Genomic DNA, 19913 nt, shown 5'->3' with positions numbered 1-19913 from the left:
TCCTTGTCTCTTCTATCTTCCAGAGGCTACTGGCAGTCTTGGTTGTGTCCATATCACTCCAATCTCTGCTTCTACTGCCACATGCCTTCTTTAATTCCTCAGGTCTACCTGAATAACACAGGATAAACTCTCCATTTCAACATCCTTAACTTCATCACATTTAAAAACTCGCTTCTATCGTAGGTACGAGGGATCAGCTCATGGACATATTCGGAGGAGGCCCTTATTCATGATGTTTGGGGGCAGGGGGACAGAACCCAAATAAAGATGTCTAAAAAGCAGTTGAGTATATGACTTTTGAGCTCAAGAGGTATTTGGACTATAGCTATAGCTGTGAAGTCACTGGCATAATTGTGCTAAATTAAGTCACCTCCTATAGATACCTCTGATATATGCGTCCCTATAGTAACAGTTGCTCAAATTGTTTTTCAGGAACATGGAGCTGGTCTTACCCAAATTAAACCCAAATTAAGACCACGGACTGGGTGACTGCTCAATAGGTGAACTTTTGACATCAGAGGGCCAAAAACTTCACCCTCAGATCATGTTAATGACACCATTTTCTGAACATACATCCTATGAAGAAGCATGTAACTCAGATGCATCTGTGCAGAACTCCAATTACTTTACCTTTTTCTTATCTTCAGTCATCTTTCCCCATACCTCAGACCACCCTGCCTCTTTATCCCACAAATATCTTGAGCCCTTCACCTTCATGAAAGTGGAATTAATACTTGTTCTCTTGTCTCCATGCTTGGCTGCCTGTGTATAAATTCTTTCTCTGCTGCAAACCTTGGCATCTCAGGATTCGGCTTGTTGTGAGTCAGGCAAATGAACCTGGTGTGGTAATATAAGGGATGGGCGTATCAGCTAGGATTAGAATCAGCTGCATGTAACAGAAACTGAAACAACAGTGGCTTAAATAAGAAGTTTATTAAATTGTTCAAGAAGTCTGGACTAATATGACAGCTTCACCAGATCCCCAGTACTCTGGTCATTCCACCTGTCTTTCTGCTCTGCCATCCTCAGGTACATGGCTCCATCCTCAATGATGCAAGCCTGAGATGGCTGCCAGCAGTTTTGCAATCCCATCCAGGTTCCAGGCAGGAAGAAGGGACAAAAGGGAAGTTCTCCTAGCTGAGTCAGCTCTTCCCAGAAGTCCCACCCAACTCACTTTTACTTGCCCCAGTGACCACACCTAGGCAAGTGGGACAGTGTAGCCTTTTATAGGTCATTACCACTCTAAAAAATAAGGTTCTGTGACTAAAAGTGAAGAGGAAAATGGGTATCAAGTAGGCAAATGGTAGTTTCTTCCAGAGTTGACAAAAAGAAACCTACAAATGAAGTTAGGAAACAATGGTCAGTGAAATAGGAGAGGAATCAAAAGTAGGGAGCCTGTGGCTGTGTCCTGATTCAATTTCATTACTGGTAATTGGTCTGTTCATATTTTCTATCAATATTTCCTCTTGACTTAGTCTTGGGAATTTGTATGTTTCTAGGAGTTTATCCATTTCTTCTCCATTGTCCATTTTGTTGGTGTATAGCTCACAGTAATCTCTTAGGATCCTTTGTATTTCAGTGGTGTCAGTTAAAAGAGGCTTCTCTTTCATTCTTGATGTTATTTGGGCCCTCTCTTTTACTTGATGAGTCTGGCTAAACGTTTATCAAGTTTGTTTGTCTTTTCAAAGGACCAACTCTTAGTTTCATTTTTCTTAAAAAAATTTTTTTTTGACTGCACTGGGTCTTGGTTGTTGCACGTGGGTTTTCTCTAGTTGCAGCCAGCTGACCTACTCTTTGTTGCAGTGCTTGGGCTTCTTATTGCAGCGACTTCTCCCATTGTGGCACACAGGCTTAGTTGCCCCCTGGCATGTGGAAACTTCTGGGACCAGGTAATCAAACCCGTGTCCCCTGCACTGGCAGGTGGATTCTTATCCACTGTACCACCAGGGAAGTACTCTTTTCTTTCTTTTAGTTTCTATTTCATTATTTCTGCTCTGATCTTAGTATTCTTTCCTTCTACTAACTTTGTGTGTGCTTAGTCATGTCTCTTTGCGACCCTTTGGACTGTAGCCTGCGAGGTTCTTCTGTCCATGGGATTTTTCAGGCAAGTAATACTGCAGTGGGTTGCCATTTCCTTCTCCAGGGGATCTTCCAGACCCAGGGATCAAATCTTAGTCTCCTGTCTCCTGCATTGCAGGCGGATTTTTTACCCGATGAGCCATCAGAGAAGCCCAATTTTGGGTCTTGTTTGTTCTCCTTTTTCTAGTACCTTTTGATGTAAATTTAGGTTATTTGTAAGCATTGGTTCTTTAATTATTTTTCCTCCCTTATTATTATGTGCATACTGAAAAATAGTGCAGTATGTGCATAGTCTCTTAACCTAGTCTGATTTAGAAAGTTAAAAAATCTATCTCATAGATCCCTTCTCAGTCTCTAACCTGTGTGCATGGCACACAGTATTTGACTAGCATGGTGATATTAAAAAAATTATTTATGTACTTTATTCATTTATTTATGGCTATGTTGGGTCTTTTTTGCCACACATGGGCTTTTCTTTAGTTGTGGTGGTGGGGGCTACTCTCAAGTTGCGGGCTTAGTGCAGTGGCTTCTCTTGTTGCAGAGCAGGGCTCTGGGGAGCACAGGCTTCAGCAGTTATGTTGTGTGGGCTCCCTATTTGCAGAGCACAGGCTCAGCAGTTGGGATGCATGGGCCCAGCTGCCCCATGGCATGTGGGATCCTCATGGACCAGGGATCGAACCTTTGTCCTCTGCATTGGCAGGTGGACTCTCAACTACTGGATCACCAGGGAAGTCCACATTTTCTTATATCACACATGCCCATCCAAGAATTATATGAGGTGCTGGTTTCCAGAACTGACATTCTCTAGCCATTTAACTACTGAATATTTCTCAAGATAAATTAGCAACCATTGTGAGGCAAGAACCTTACAGATGGACCCTGCTCTTACCTGGATTAAGTCTCCATAAATTTTTCTGGGACAGGGAACAGTGGTGGGATGGGGCCAGCCTCCTACACATTTCCTGCTCTAACTGCCTCTAATGCATACTTTTTCCATATTGATTTGTCTCCTTTTTTGTTGACATTACCCTCAAAGGTTCAGGAGCTGTTGGCGAGGGCTGGCATAATCCTTGTATTGAAAACTATGTCTTTGTTAGGTTACTGTAAGAGTTAGACATACTCAGACAATGAATGTATGAAAATTAGGTGCCCATTTAACCTTCTGACCAAACGTCTCAGACCCCCTCAAAATAGCTCCCAAAGTAAAGAGCTCTCCATTTACTTTGGGGGTTGTACTTCGTTGATTCTTGGTCCTGGTCACTAATAGAGAATGAGACATCACCTAATGAGTGAATTATTGGAATTATGGACCTGCATCACAGATATAAATCTCTCATTCCCAGTACTTCTCTCTTACTAAATCTCTTCAGTTAAAAAAGTCATCCCAATGTGTCCTATCCCTTCCATGCAACCTGCCCAACTGCTAATTTGACAAATTTCCCTGTGCAGCCAGTTCAAAATTAGCTAACTTTAAGGGTTTACTGAATGCAAGGCAACACACCATGTTCTCTTGTTTATTCCTCACAACAACCCTAAGGATTAATATAATTAATGTCAGTTTGCAGTTGAGGAAATTAAAGGCACAGAAGAGTTAATGTGTCTAAGATTCTGTTAGGAAGCATTAGCAGAGAAATCAGAATTCTTGGGCTGTCTTCTTCCACCATTCATCAATAAAAGTAAGAAATTCTTGTCTTACTGACAAAATGGTATGCCCCAACTTATACCATAGGCAGGTGACTTTAAAGAAAATTTATTAATTTCCCCTGTCATCCCCAAGCTGGAAAGACTTGTTATCTTTTGGTCAATTTATGACCCCTGTCCAATTCAGGTAGGGATAGCCACAATTTCATTAAGCTTATAAACTGAGTAAGAAAAGCCATAATTTCCAGAACTTGGACAGTATTTTTTCTGTTGGAGTGTGGCTCCCAATGTAAAGTTCCTGCACCTCAATGAAAATCAGCGTTTCTTTCACTTTCTATGGGAGAGGACAAAGGGGCTGGGAATGGGTGTTAGATAGACCATGCTGGGGCATCTATAGTATCTGGAGTTACGTTTTGATGTAATTCAACATTCCAAATCATAGCTGAATTAAGAACAACATTGTTGAAGACAGGGATGGGGGATGACCAAAACCTTCCTTGTATTCAGGAAGTAAATTCCTATCTGAAATAGAAGGCAAGGTCATCTGCTGTGAGAGGAGGGAGCTGGGTGAGATAAGAAGCCTGAGGAGCATGAGGACCTTCTAAATTAACAAGGAAGATGCAGAGAGAACTGATATAGGGTTTCTGATGGTTTAGTTGAATCAGAGCTAAGTTTACAGGGGTATTGATCCACAGAAGTGTGTGATTTTCTCAACCAGTACTCAGATGCATGTGGAAACTTGGGACAGTGTGGAAGAACAAGCAGACTCCACTTGTTGAGGACTGCAGAAGCATGGAGCCAGAGAAAGCTGTCTTTAATGACAAAAGGAAGTGTGGGAGTTCCATAAAGGGGCTGATAGGGATGACTATATGACATTTTGGAAGGCACCATGAGAAAGCAGTGTCAGTACATGTGATACTACCAAGGTAATGTACCTGGGTCTCTGACCTTTGGGAGTAACAACCTGAGCCTATTTACTTCGCTATAATATAGGGACAATTCTTCCAATGATTAGTGAGGACGAATACACCTTAACTATAAAGCAATTTGGTGCTAGTTGGACAAGAATTTGGGCAATGTCACGCTGACTTGGGTTACTAACAGATGGTTACAACTATATGAGCATAAAGATTTTAGGATGCCTATTTATTTTGTTCCATGAATATGTGAAATTTGAATGAGGGAGGTAAAAAAAAGTAAGAGCAGTCAGGGGTTATCAAATTCCTAGAGTTGTCAGGGCCACTTGAGAACAGAAAGCTAGGAATGACAATTAGGTAATTACTAACCTTGGAAGCAGTAATTTTCCAATGTGACTTTGAGGGAATTTGATGAAGATACAGTGTTTCAATGCTTACCAGTTAAGGGTTTTCACAGATGCCACTCAGTGAATGCTTATAGCAAGGCTTATGAAGCAGAGATTATTCCTATTCTCCAGATGGCAAAAGAATGCAGTTGTGCAAAGCTCTAAACAACCAGAGGCCAAGAACTTTCCTGTGAAGCACCAGTCAGTATTTTGGGCTTTGTGGGCTATTCGGTCTCTCTTGCAACTACTCAACTCTGATATTGCGGCACAAAAGCAGCCCTAGATAAGACAAGTGAATATAGTGGCCATGTGCCAATAGTTTTATTTACAAAAAGCTTCGGGACTGCTTACTAACCCCCACTCTGAACACAATTTTTCCATTCTCAAAACCCAGCATTCTTCGTTACAACACAAATAAAATTAAGTAGTCCAATGGTTGTTCTTCAGAGGATGCTGTTCAAGCTATAAGCACATATTTAATGGCATCAATGTGGAACACAGGCACAATTCTAATGAATAAAGAAAAAGCAAACTGGAAGCAGCTCATTAATATTTCTGGTAAAATGGAGTTAGACTAAGACCAAACTATGGTCAGAGTAGCTTGGTTGTGGTTTCAGCTGTCACTCATGTAGTTTTTTTCCAGTGTAGACAGTATTTACTGGCAGATGTTGAGTACAAGAAAAATGGTAACAAATCCAGAGGGGCTGGAAAAGGAGGCAGGGTGTTCTCCCCTCCCCTAATTAGAAGGACTGTAATCAGGTCAGTGGAGCAAGAGCATGGGATTTTGGCCACTCCGGGCCCAGCAACCCTCAAAGCTCCCAGGCAGGACGACTCCTTTCAACATGTGGAAAGAAAGCAACACTCTGGAAATGGCATGGGCTGTGTCCCAGTCCAGATACTTGCCCTTGCCCACAGCATACCTTAAAAACCTTCACAGCTTGGTGTAGGGGTGTTAAAGAACTGGGCCAAGCCTACCCCTCTCCAAACACAGGTATCTGCCATATGCCTCAGTTACCTTCCTCTCAGTGATCTTCAAGGTTGGACTACTAGGTCCTGCGAGGGGCCCAGCTCAACCAAGTGAGTTGTTTCCATAGTTCCCTGAGCCTAGTTAAGGTTAATCTCACCTCTCATCTGTCCAGTTGGAATCGAAGAATCTCTGAGATCTCTTCTAGTTCCAATACTGAGACCTCTAATATGACTAAAATAGCCAACTTAACCAAAGCATGAGCAAGTCAATCTCTTGCTATTTTTAAAAACTGTCAATGATGTATCACTTACCACACATTGGCCTTCTTATCATTATGTATGTGTGGAAAGATATGCTACATAACAAGACTACTAGTCAAGTTCCTAAAAACCTGGACATGTTTACCCTTTGAGAAATAGAATGCACCTGTTTAGCTTTCTGAATGAACCAAGAAAGCCTGGGGTTATGACCAGAGTTTCCAAATAACTCAATCTCCAAATAAGATAACCTGGAATCCAAGTGGTATTAAACAAGTGGAAATCTTAATTTTTTGTATTATACTTCTGAGTATGTGAACACCATGACAATGGTCTGGGGCCAAAGAAGCAGATCAGTGTGTACTTCTGCACTGAAAAGTGTTAGTTGTTCAGTCAGGTCTGACTCTTTGAGACCCCATGGACTGCCAGGCTCCTCTGTTCATGGAATTCTTCAGGCAAAAATATGGCAATGCGCTACCATTTCCTTCTCCAGGGGATCTTCCCGACCCAGGGATTGAATCCAGGTCTCCTGAGTTGCAGGCAGATGCTTTACCATCTGAGCCACCAGGGAAGCCCTGAATTAACTATATTAGAGGCACTTATTGAGTATAACTGGCCTAGAACTCAACAATTCTCTGCCAACACAGGCCTTAGTTGACGTAGGAAGCACAGAAATCAATTTCCTGGTCTCCATGTGTCCCCACACTGGTGCAGAACTCTCTTAGAAGCTAACTGCTTCACTGACCTGGATACCACCTTAATTATAACAGGCGTCTGCTTCCCCAAATTGTTTCTGCCCATGTTTTCAGACTAACTTCTTTGCTTTTTCACATTTCTCCAATGACTGAAAATAAGATTCACAAGTTACACAGTGCTCTATCAGGCCTTACAGACCTAAATAAACATCCCCATCACTTTTGACAAGGCCTTCTCCCAGTTCTCTTACTGTCACACAGAAATGGCTCTCACCACTGGTACAGACTTATTTCCCCCCACTGAGAATTTCTCTCAGTATTTTCTATGGCTTAGTTCAAGTTCACCATTCCACAAAATTTCTAGGGACTACACTAACCATGTATGGCACAAACTGCATGGATAATTTAGCACATAAACTATCACCATACCCTGTACATACCATAACACTATGACCAGAAAGTCTTCTTTCTACATTTGACATAAATGTTGCAGTGCTCATTCTGGCCAGAGAAACTGAGTGGATGACTGAGGTGTTGTTCTAGGGCGGGCTGTCCTAGAAGACCAAGTAAACACAATCTACCACTATGACTGGTAATAATGCTGCCTGTCTGGGCTACTGTATTTTTCAACCATTTTGGTATGCCAGTAAATCAAGTTAGAAAAATCATGATCTGTGACTTTGTTTTTTAATTCTTAAGCCTTATGATCAGAGAGTTTACAAATTTGAGCTAATGATATAGCCCCTCTAATCCTTCTAATGAGTTGGCAAAAGCACGATTACCAATCACCATATACAAGTAGTTCTACAGTTGCGTTTCTGAATTCCTGTTTAAAAGACAACCCTGAATTATAACTTAGTCTGACTTTGTGAAGAATTAACAAGCAAAGTTCGTTAACATATCTTGTCACAGTGAATTTTAAAAGCATCTGATCTTAAAGATCATCTACAAAATGTGAGGTGCTAAATACTCTTTATTTGATGCTATACATAAACCACACTAAAATGCCTTTCATTAAGTAAAAGGCTAAATTTTAGATAGAGAATTTTAATTAAATTGGCATAGTTTATAAAACCAAAAAGATAAAGTGGAATTTGTCAGTGTATTTTCAATTCTTGCCTTAACAGGCTAATGAACACAACTTCAAACACATCTGAATCCTCCTCTGTTCTATGAGACAGTGAAGGGACCTTTTCAGTATTTAAATATATTAATATAACCAGTTATAGAAATCTAAATATAAAACCAATCTCTTATAGGGTTTGAGAAGGAATGCACCATCTCCCTAACAAGTTTAATATTCCTTATTCAAGTTCAATCATCTCTTTAGAATGGGAAAAGTGATAGTACTTGTTGAACAGGAATTACTATCAAAATTAAAAAAGCTGACCATATTTGTTTAGCCACAAACCAATCTTATTTAAATCAGGACTGTCCAACAGAATTATTCCATCAGCCGTTCATGATCTGAATTCTAGTGTGTGAGATCAATTTAAATATGGTACACATAAAAAGTCATGAGACACTTCTGTTTCATAATAAATAAGGCAGTGGCCAACTATTACTCATTGGTAGCTTTTTTGAGATAAGCTATCAAGTCCTCCCTCTCTCCCTTCTTCTTAATGCCAGCAAAGATCATCTTTGTTCCAGGGATGTACTTCTTGGGATTCTCCAAGTACTCCATCAGCGTCTCCTCTCCCCAGGTGATACCTAAACAAGAAAGGATATATTGTTGAGCATGTCACACTCCTGAAACAGTGTCTACCATAGGTTACATTCATACAGTTTGTGCTTGGGTTAGTTAAAAATGCCCCCCTCTTACCTTTGTTCTTGTTGGCATCTGTGTAAGAGAATCCAGCAGCCTGACCTGTCTTTCGTCCAAACAGACCATGGAGGTTTGGCCCAGTCTTGTGCTTGCCTCCCTTTTCCACAGTATGGCACTGGGCACACTTCTGAACAAAAATCTTCTTGCCCTTCTCAACATCACCCATTTTTAAATCTAAAAATGAAAGATTCAGATTAGTAATATATTTTCTCCAAGTGAAAGTACAGTAGATTCCCAACATCAACCCCAGTCACTGACACCAACTTAAATGGTTGAATTTTGTCTTACTTAGTTCACTTGCAACAGATTCTTTAATACCAAAAACACTATCTGGAAGAACTTCCTTGAAAAAGGAAGATATTCACATCTCTGTGAATATCTCTGCATGCTCAGTCACTAAGTTGTGTCTGATTCTTCATGACCCCATGGACTGTAGCCCACCAGGCTCCTCTGGCCATGGGATATTCCAGGCAAGAATACTAGAGTGGGCTGTCATTTCCTCCTCCAGGGGACCTTTCTGACCCAGGGATTGAACCCACATCTCTGGTGTCCCCTGCACTGGCAGGCGAATTCTTTACCACTGAACCACCTGGGAAGCCCCTCTGTGTGTATAAGTGCCAACTAAAACTTGGCACTTGCCATCAGCCTATACAAGGATTAAGGCACAAGCGGCTGCAGTCTGACCTTCAACACATTCTGAAAGGATTTCAGGGTGGAGCAGGAATGAGGCACTCTGGGCTCTGAGTAAACTGGCAAAACTGGCCTTCAGATAGATCTTTTCAGGTGAAGATTTTATGAGCCCAATTCTTCCATCTCCTTATTATCTAGAAAAGCACTAAAATCCTTAACGGTGGTACCTGTTCCTGCTGATTAGCAGCAAACCTCTGGTAAGTGTGTTTGACTGCATTAGTACCCCCATTCATGAAAATCATATACAATACTGACATTCTCCCCCTACCTCCTCAGAGCAGTTTCTCGTCTTCTAGGACATACTCATCGTTTTGCCCCAAAGAAAACTTAACTCACAACTCTCAAGTTGTGCATTTTTTTTTTTCCAGTTGACATAAGTGATGAAAGGTTAGAGATCAGGAAAGCAAAGCGGGAAGCTAGTTCAAAGCCATTTCAAAAGATGAGACCAAGGTCACGAAAAGTCACAAATCCAATTAAGTTGAACTGAGATCATATTAAATCCAAGCCACCAAATTCCAACTTTTAAGGCCTTATTATTTATTCATACAATTTAAAGCCACTGCTCTCTTTAGAGAAAACAAAATACATTTTTACAAAAAGGGAAATCTTTCTTGATTCAGTCCGCTCAGGTTACTCGAAATTGCTTTGCTGTGGGTAGGAGGTCAGCAGCCGGCTTTGCGGTCACCCAGGGACCCCCATCATCCAGCTGTCGGATCCCCGAAGTGACCACGAGGTCATCCATCCAGGCTTGTTTCAAGGAGACTGTGATGAAACCTACCCCCTCGGACGTTCCTCAGCAGGTTAAGGAGGGAAGCGACAGGTGGCCAAGAAATGACTTATTGGAGGAGCAGTCGTTTCTGCTCTTTTGGAAGGAGGACGTGAAGCGCTGCGCTCCGTCCCCGCACTCCTGCCCTCACCTCGGAGTTAGTCTTGTCTACCATTGCCCCAGCTCAGCAGTTCCTATAACGGAGAACCGGCGTCTCGGTAAGAATCGCGACCAAGCCGCCTCCGAGCTTTCAGAACCTTGACAGACCTTACTACCTAGTTGGGGTCTCAAGCCGTAGCCCACCCGGTTCTGGCCCGGCGCAGTCTAGCTGGGCGCCACTCCCTGCCAGCTCCCTCGCCCCCGCGCGCGGGCCTCAGTCCACCCGCGCGGCCCCCATGCAGGCGCACGCATTCGTGGCTCAGCTTTCCGCCTGCTGCGGCCTCCGCGCCCCGCGCTCACCGTTCTTTCTCTGGGCGCGACCGAGAAGCTCCCGCTCGCAAGCCGAACGCCCCGCTTTCTAAGCCCAAGGACACGCCGGTACGTGCCTAAGTACCGGTGTTGGTGCAACCAAACTGGCTCCGCCCTCCGGTCCCCTGACGTCCGTGCCGGCGACCGGATACGCAGTGACGAAGCCGCGCCTCATTGGCTCGGGTCTCCAGGCCTGAGGCCGGACTCTGGGCGCGCGCATGCCGATTAGCACGCTTGGGGGTACCGCGTGAGTGCCCTTCCTCTCCCGGCCTTTCCTTCCTGGCAATTACGACAGGCCATTAGAGGTACGACACCGAGGTTTTGCCGGAAGGGGCTGAGAGCAGTCCTGGCGTGTGCCGTCCGGGAGGGTGGAGCGGAGTCGAGCGGTGGATCGATAGCGTTATCTTCTCGTAAGGTAACCAGTCTCGTGCTGGCTGACGTAATGCTCTTTGAGCAGCATGTTTTGTCTGCTCGGAGGGAAACGATCGATTTGGACACACCAGAGGTCTCTTGGCTGTCATCCCTTCAGCTGGAGACCTTTACCCAGACTCGGTCGTATTTCCGCCGCTGGCGCCAGCTGCACCCAACAGAAATAGCCCGCAACCAGGAAGAGTTGGACACGAGCTCCTGACCTTGTTCTTGTTTTGCCTATCCGCTGTAATTTTAAGTTATCTTCTTCCAAATCGTCCCTTGATGGAGCCCTGAAGACTAGGGCAGCTGCTGCAGTTGAGGCAGAGACTGGATTATAGTTCGGGCCCCTCACCTGCTGGCTTCTTTTTTTACCATCTGCTTTTCTACACGTGCTTCTCGCGTTTGTGTGCAAAAAGAGCAAGGGGTGTGTGCGACCAGCATCCAGAAAGAAACATTTTTAGATGGCTAGCGAATCTTTGGAACTCTATAGAGGATTTGCATTCCATCTAACCTAGGTGAAGCTCATGTTCAAGCAAGCTGATGTGGTTGGAGTCGTTAGAAATGCAAGGGACTTCTGGCAGTACAGAAGTTAAGACTCCGCGCTTCCAACGCCGGGACTGCGGTTGGATCCCTGTTGGGAGGACTAAAATCCTACATGCCTGCACGGCATGGCCAAAACCAACCAAAAAACAAACAAACAAACAAACAAACAAACAGGTTTAATCACTGCAGCTTCCAGTAGTCATACTTTTCCTCCACCACAAGCTCTCATTGAAGACATGCCCAGTTTTGTTACTGGGAAATTTTCTCGACTCCTGTCCTTCAAATTCAGCCCCCGAGTTTGAATTTTTCCTCCTTTCCCATATCCTGTCAGACGGTGCTGTATTCATTCAGTCCAGTGTTTATTGAATACATACTGTTTGCCAGGCACTGTCTAGGACGGTGGAGTAAATCAGTGAGGACTTTTTCTCTGGCGGAGCTAATGTTGTAGCACCCTTCCTCCTCCCTTCAATTAAGCAATAGATTGTTGTTGTTTTGTTGCTCAGGTGCGTGGGACTCTTTTGGGACCACATGGACTGTCGCCCGCCAGGCATCTCTGTCCATGGGATTTCTCAGGCAAGATTACTGGAGTGGGTTGCCTTTTCCTCCTCCAGAGGATCTTCCCCACCCATTCACTGAACCCCTCCTTCTTGGCGGGCAGTTTCTCTACCACTGAGCTGTCTTGGAAACCCCAAGCAATAGAAGGTAGTAGGTTAACCTGGATTACCTCAGACCCCTCTTAAACTGGTCCTATAATTTCTTCTCCAGATCATCTATCTCCTTATACGAATAGATTATTGTTTTCTGTGTCCTGATTTCCCATTTTCTTGTCTCTGATCTCACACACTGCTGCCACAAAAGTGTACTGTAAAACAGAGAAGAAATCACAACACTTGAATATTCAAGAACTTTTGTGGCTTTTGGAGTGGACCAAGATAGTGTTTTAACTGTAATACTGAAGTGGCTCATTTGACTAGCTACCCAAGTTTTTGAAAAACCGGGCTCAGTTAACACCTTGCAAATTCAGTCCATATGTTTGAAGCCAAGTCCTAATGTTGCCACCCATATCTCTTCAAGGAATACTCGGGCTTTAAATGGGTATTTGTCCTAATTCAAATCTTCTGTGTTTGTGGTATCAGAAGTTACTAGTCTTTGTTCAGTTGACTGAACAGAGTAGCAACATTGTGCTGGTGCTGCAGGCCATGCAGAATTAGCAATACATCAAGGGGCCTAGTGATTGATTGACATTTCAAATTTATTTCCATGAGGGGGAGAATAGAAAATCAGAAGTCCTTAACACCTTTACCTAAGGAAATTGGGGATAAAGACTGTTGTAAATGAAAGTAGAAGGAAAATGAGAACGCGAACAAGAGCAAAAATGAACACTTGGCACATTCCTTTAGTAGATACTATAACAGTTGTGCTTAATATCCATGTATTCAGGTTCTAAAGAGATTCATAGTGCTTACCATGCATTCAAGATACCAGAGAGAATTAGTTGAGAACATTACTGTTCTACAAGTTGCCCAGTTCCATATTTGTATATCTGTTCTATCTCCATCTTTTCCTATTGTAGTGGCTGGTAAGGGGTATAACTATTATATAACAAATGCCTTAGATTTCTCCTTCCAGCAGCACAATGGGTGATATATACATTTTTAATGTTCATGATAAGAAAGAAATCTAGTAAAATGCCACCCCCTCAAACCAAAACATCTAATGACGTTGCAAGAAATGAGGGAAAAGAAGTCTAGTTGGAGGCAGGGGTGAGGCAGGCAGCAAGAACTGAAAACTGTGATAAGCATAAGTTGACTCTAGAGACACCCATTGCTGAAGTGAAAGAGCCTTAGGCTTTAAGGGCATCTCTGGTGGCTCAGCATCTGGTGGCTCCTTCAATGGAGAAGTTGTGGGTTTGATCCCTGGGTTGGGAAGATCCTCTGGAGAAGGAAATGGCAACCCACTCCAGTATTCATGCCTGGGAAATCCCATGGACAGAGGACCCTGGAAGGCTACAGTCCAGGTTGTAAAAGATTTGGACACGGCGTAGCCACTAAACAACTGCAGAATGGAAGTAAAGCTCATACAAAAGAAGAGTAGTGGAGTAGGGAGGGGTCTCGGTTGGTTGAGGCCCCTGCATAATGCTGAAACACTTCAATCTAAAGGATAAAATAGTCTGCTCATTGGCAAAGGGAAGAACCAAATTAGTCTTGTCTGGCTTGGTCTTGGGTACTGGATGGGAGGAAAAAGTATCCTCTGATAATTCATAACCACAGGTCTGCCCACATGGAGGTTTAAGGTTTGATTTATTTTACCTGCACGGCCTAAGGAACCTCTAGCAGAAAAATGAACAAAGTAATTGTAGATAGGTGATGTGTTCTGGTGTCTGGCAAAAACACTCAAATCTCTAGAGAAATATCTCAATCAACCCAGGTTCCATATTTAAGAAATGCTGTGATGAGATAATAATGAAAACCAACAAAGAGCAAAATTATAGTCACAAAGGGCCAGTTGGAATTATTAGATAGTGTTGGAGAAGTAAAAACATTACTGAAAAAGAGGGACCTCATATCACTATGGAAAGAAAGCAAATGCATTTATTACTGAATAAGCACAATATAAAATAGCTGTATATAGGTAATCTAGAAGAAACTACCAAATCAAAATAAGACCTCACACAATTTATACTAAACTAATTATAATCCTTTTATCTCATGCTGTTTTTAGCTAGCATATAAGATGAGGCTTTAGGATCAGTAGTGCCCTATTTTCCATTTGACAGCACTATTGTCACTTATCATTTGGATTAATGGTAACCTGTTTTCCACAGGAGGACTTGACATCATGGTTTGTGGCCAGATCCTTCTTAGTTAAGTTTTTATTTTTTCACATTATTTCACCCTAAGTTCACTTGGGAATTGTGGTAGCCATTTGTTTAATGAGTTGTCCTCGTCCAAAAGAAAAATAAAACTTTTCTTTTCCTGAGAAATAAATGGTCACACCTGCATTAAGCTCCCAAAGTGAAGCTCTATCTACCTAGGTGTTTACATTTTTTGAGAGACCTATTTACATTCCAGATGGTTAGTGTGAAGATTTAGGTGGTTTAGATTTTCCTCCTTCCTCCTAGAAGGTGGGAGAAAGTTCTGTTTTTCCTTTATGTGTTAGTCACTTCAGTCATGTCTGATTCTTGGGACCCTGGGTTGTAGCCTGCCGGGCACAGGCCATGGAATTCTCCAGGCAAGAATACAGAAGTGGGTTGCCATTTCCTTCTCCACTTTTTCCTTTATAAATAGAGAAAATAAATTTTATTTACTTTTACAATATATAATGTGAAATGATATTTGAAAACATTTAGATAAAGAAGGAAACAAAAACATGTGCAACAAACAAGGAACTATCAAAAATAATGTGGCAGATTTTAAAAAGAGACAAAAATAATTTCTGTAAATGAAAGTTAAAGTCACTGAAATAAACTTCATATATTGGGTGAGCTTTATACAAAATTCAAGGACAAGAAAGACAAAGCCATAGCTATACCTAAAGGAAAGGATAATGCCTACTGTGATTCTGAGAGGACAGGCTGGGAAATGGAAAGAGGAGGAACATAGCATGTGAGTTGTTGATATTTTAGTGACTGGATTATAGATTAATTTTTAAAAATATATAAAATATGTATATGGGCTTCCCCAGTGCCTCAGTGGTAAAGAATCCACCTGGCAATGCAGGAGATGCAGACTTGGGTTCGATCCTTGGGTCTGGAAGATCCCCTGGAGGAGGGCATGGCAACCCATTCCAGTATTTGTGCCTGAAAAATCCCATGAACAGCCTGGCAGGCTCCAGTCCATGGGGTTGCAAAGAGTCAGACATGACTGAAGTGACTTAGCGCGCGTGCGCACACACATACACACAGAGTAAATATGGCCAATCATCCTACATTAAAAACTCAAAAGATGGGGCCACAAAGCACATTTTAAAAACAGGTTTAAAAAAAAGGTACAAATGAAAGAATTAATGAAATGGAAGGGAGATACAAAGAAATTACTAAATGTAATTTAGAGAACAAATGGTAGAATATATAAAAGAGAAATTAGAGAAGTTAAGACATAAGAAAGATGGTAGAAGGAGGTCTATTTAGAGTTTCAGAAGACTAAAATGGAGAAAACTAGGGAGAGGCCTGTGTTTGAAAATATAAATCTGAGGATTTTCCAAGACTGATATAAGACATGAATCTCAAATTCAGGAAGCACATGAATGCAAACAGGATAAACAAAATCAGCAGTAAGACCTGGTGATGGATCATCAGAACTCTCTAGACAAAAAGAAGTATTTAAAATAGATGTAAAAGAGAGATTATCTACTTAAGAAAATTTCAAATAGATATACATCACATCTCTCAATAGCAACAATGGAAACCAGAAGTCAATAGAGTAACTGAAGAGCAAACTCCAGAGTCACTGTGTGGTTGTCCTCATTTTGGTCCTCATTTGGCCTATCTAGATCCAATCCCACCCCCACCCCCCACCCCAACTTCTTTGCCTTGCTGTTCAGTCACTAAGTCATGTCTGACTCTTCGTGACCCCATGGACTGTATAGCCCACCAGGCTCCTCAGTCCATGAGATTTACCAGGCAAGAATACTGGAGTGGGGTGCCCTTTCCTTCTCCAGGGGATCTTCCCGGATTAGGGATCAAACCTGCATTGGCAAATGGATTCTTTATCACTGAGCCACCAGGGAAGCCCATCCCCCTCACCTTAGGCATACCGCAATATGTTTACATGTCAGAAGATACGGAGAATCTTGTGCTTAAGTCATGTGATTGACTTTCTTGCCCTGAGTTTTCCCCAACGTTATTTTACCATGTGACTTTTTGCTTCTCACAGTACCTAATGTAATGAATATAACTATGCTACAGAATAAAATTGGGAAAAAATTCCCTAATTTTAGCCCAGAATAGTTTTAAAGAGGGTGTAATCAAATGACATATTGGTCATGAAACAAAAACAAATATTAAATCTCAAAAAAAGTCAGAAATCCCTCATGAGCTTTCTGTCTAATCCCTCATGAGTAAACTGTCTAAAATGTACCTCTTGTCATATTATCAATAAATGAGTTGATTCCATTTAGCAGTCATATAAACTCTTGGTGGACACCTTCTAAAAATCATGATATTTGGCTTTAGAATAATAGATATCAAGCCATCTGCTATGGTCTGAATGTTTGTGTCCCCCTCCCTGAAAATTTATATATTGAAATCCTAACCCCCAAGATTATTAGGAGGTGGGAGTCTTTGGGAAGTGATTAGTTTCTGCCTGTAATACAGGAGACCCCAATTCAATTCCTGGGTTGGAAAGATCCAATTGAGAAGGAATAGGCTACCCTCTCCAGTATTCTTGGTCTTCCCTGGTGGCCCAACTGGTAAAGAATCTGCCTGCAATGCAGGAGACCTGGGTTCAATCCCTGGGTTGGGAAGATCCCCTGGAGAAGGGAAAGGCTACCCATTCCAGTTCTGGCCTGGAGAATTCCACGGACTGTATAGTCCATGGGGTTGCAAAGAGTTGGACACGACTCAACGACTTTCACTTTAGTTCATGAAGGCAGAACCTTCATGAATGGGATTAGTGCCCTGAAAAGAAGCCCAGAGAGATCCCTTGCTTTTATCAAGTGATGCTGTGGTGAGAAAATGGTGGTCAGTGAGGAAGCAGAGCCTCACCAGACCCCAAACCAGCCAGTGCCATGACCTGGACTTCCCCACCTCCAGAACTGTGAGAATAATGTTTGTTGCTTATATAAGCCACCTAGTTTGTGGTATTTTGTCATAGCAGCCCAAACAGACTAAGACACCATCCTTTCTTGCCACAGAGTTCCTCAGTTACTAATTAAAACCATTTCTGGATCTTTGCAATAAAATCATTTTTTCTTCATAAAAGAAATGGATATGTTTCTCTATCAGAAGGTGAAAGGAAAAGAAACATCCAACTTAGAACGTGTGTGCATGCAGAGCATTTTGAATTTTGTCTTTTCTACTAACTTATTTTGTCCATGTGTTTACATAAAGGAACAGGGCCCACATATTTATTAAGGTAATTTAGTTTGTAGAGTTGTCAGTCCCTCAGTTAACTGAGCTTTTGAATTTTGTCCTTGTACCCAGTGTTATTGTATACAAACATTTACCTATAGGAACAGTGACCATATATTTATTTTATTAAGGTACTACTATAGTTCGTATAGACATTTGTCAATTATCAGGAATTTGAGTTTTTTTCAAAATTTTTTGTAAAATTTTGTCATACACATTGTTTATTATGATTTTGGAAAAATTCCTTGGCATATTATTTGAAAATGAGATTAAAGACTATAAATTTTTCTGGTTCTATTTTATTGCCAAATTGTTAAACTTTTGAAGAAGACAGAACATCACCTTTTCTGGGTTCTTCTGACCAGACCCTAACTTAAATACCTGAAAACATAAACTTCATTAACAAGCTCATTATGGCTTCTCCAGAAAACAGAATCCAGCAATGAGGAAGAAATTCTGTTATATTTTTTCTTTTCTTGCAAGAAGCTGGGTTTTGAAGGGAAGGATGAATAGCTCAATTATAGAAATAATAGGAATTATGGCCATAGAATTGGTGTCTCTTCCCCGAGTGCTCTTTATCCCTCAGGTCTTTATAGTCTTCTAGAACCGATGAATGGAAACGTTTTTGTGCACCAGTTTTTGAAAAAGCGTTCTTAAGCTCCAGCAGGTCCGTTTGAGGTTTGGCCACTCCAGCTCTAGGAATCCAACCTAGGATAGGTTTTGTTTCTTCATCATCCTCCATATTCAAGGTCAACTGTTCTGGCTTACTTAAAAAGTGTTCAAAATCAAAAGTTTTCAAGTCTGGTTTACTTTGTAAAATATCAGGCTTACTAAGGCTAACAGGGTTTTGGTACACATTATACTGATTTAAATGTTCATAGGGAATGTAATGATCTGGGTTACAGTAAGGTATAAGTTGGGGTTTTAATGACAGCTGTCTCCAGTACAAATCTTCGGTCTTTTTAGTATCTGTGATTTTTGGAAATGGTTTTATGTCGTAAGTATTAGCCAGATCTTTTGTTGGGTAACGGGATGGGAGTGCATAGGTAGATAGCAAGCTTTGTTCTTCCTTAATCTTTTCTTCAATCTCGTGGTTTTTATGTGTCACACCTGCAGGTATGTTATCACTCAGAGCCATCATTTCTGTAGAACTGGGCACAAAGGTATGAAAAGTACACAGAACTCGAGGGGTACAGTCTGGACAGGAAGGCGGTCTTTGCTCAAGAGTAGCCTCCAGAGGACGTCGGTTCTGAATCAGTCGGGCAATTCGTCCTTCCAAGGGTCTGGTGGGCCTTAAGGCAGGATGGAATTTTTCTTGCTGTGGTGGTAGGATAAAAAAGAGAAAATCAACTAATTAATAGATCTAGCATTGTCAGGATATTGCCACAAATGGCAGGTCAAAATTCATACCAATTTTCACTGTCTGAGCAAACACAGGACGGGTTGGAGTCAACACTGAAATGTTTACTGATATTTATTTCAAGACATTGAAATTTGGGTCCTAATAAACACATGTTTTTATAAGTAAAGGGCACATTTTTACTTGGCTATAGAGAAATTTTTCCATGTAGGAACTCTTTGTTTTCAGACTTTCCAAGATATAAAAGAACTTATTGGAATAAAACAGGTCATATTTTATGATGATGTCTGTCACCAACAGATGATGTTAAAAGTTACGTGCAATTATTTAAATCTCAGCCAAAGCCTTCTTTATTAGACTCAGGCAAGGGTTTTTAAACCTTGGTTGGTTGTATCAGAATCAGCTTTGGAGTTAGCAGAAAATAAGATTCCCAAGCTTGGTCCTCTGAGATTGTGATGCAGAGGGTCTGCAGTAGGGCTTAGGAATCTTTCTTAATAAGCATCTTGAGTGATGCTAAGGCCAGTGATATGCTATGCTTGGAGAAACACTGGTCTGACAGGGGTTTGTCATAGCTGTGCTTCTCTTTTGAGATGTTTGACAGATATTGTGAACTTAATCATGTCTGGTAACCGCAAAAGCAATGAGTGTGTTTAAGGGGTTATTAATAGATATATGACTGGGGGGAGGGGTAAGAGGAAGAGGGAGGAGTTGACTTGGAAGGGGCATGAGGGGACTTTCTGGGAGGATGGTAATGTTGAATATATTGATAGAGGTTTGGGTTACAAAGATGTATGCATTAGTCAAAACTTATTGAATGTACACTTAATGTTTGTGTAAT

At 41.7% G+C, this 19913-nt stretch overlaps 2 protein-coding genes and 1 long non-coding RNA gene across 26 annotated transcripts in view; 1 reads left to right on the top strand and 2 right to left on the bottom strand.

The window, feature by feature from the left end:
• The window catches only part of LOC133072355 (uncharacterized), a 446833-nt gene that overhangs the window by 534 nt on the left and 426386 nt on the right, over positions 1-19913 (top strand). The gene's annotated exons all lie outside the window — the stretch shown is intronic.
• Positions 5323-10831, bottom strand: LOC133072354 (cytochrome c). The gene is made up of 3 exons (XM_061165503.1): positions 10683-10831; positions 8765-8941; positions 5323-8652 (listed from the first exon to the last, which is right to left on the bottom strand). The coding sequence occupies exons 2-3, from the start codon at positions 8931-8933 to the stop codon at positions 8504-8506; spliced, it is 318 nt and encodes a 105-aa protein (XP_061021486.1). The 5' UTR covers positions 8934-8941; positions 10683-10831; the 3' UTR covers positions 5323-8503.
• The window catches only part of SPMIP4 (sperm microtubule inner protein 4), a 41918-nt gene continuing 39741 nt past the window's right edge, over positions 17737-19913 (bottom strand). For both annotated transcript variants that reach the window (XM_061165500.1, XM_061165501.1), the window contains one exon: positions 17737-19033. In XM_061165500.1, coding sequence (XP_061021483.1) covers positions 18230-19033 — 804 coding nt within the window. In that variant the 3' untranslated portion in view covers positions 17737-18229. The remainder of the gene's footprint in view (positions 19034-19913) is intronic.

Source organism: Dama dama, chromosome 18 (assembly GCF_033118175.1).
Source record: "Dama dama isolate Ldn47 chromosome 18, ASM3311817v1, whole genome shotgun sequence".
Lineage (NCBI taxonomy): Eukaryota > Metazoa > Chordata > Mammalia > Artiodactyla > Cervidae > Dama > Dama dama.
This window is presented reverse-complemented; position numbering and strand designations above follow the sequence as displayed.

What these genes read in the sequence shown, in the direction of transcription:
- LOC133072354 (XM_061165503.1), bottom strand. Translation starts at nt 8,933, where the DNA reads ATGGGTGATGTTGAGAAGGGCAAGAAGATTTTTGTTCAGAAGTGTGCC. An exon ending in AGATGCCAACAAGAACAAAG is followed by an intron (nt 8,653 to 8,764) that starts GTAAGAGGGGGG and finishes TTTCTTGTTTAG; the next exon opens with GTATCACCTGGGGAGAGGAG.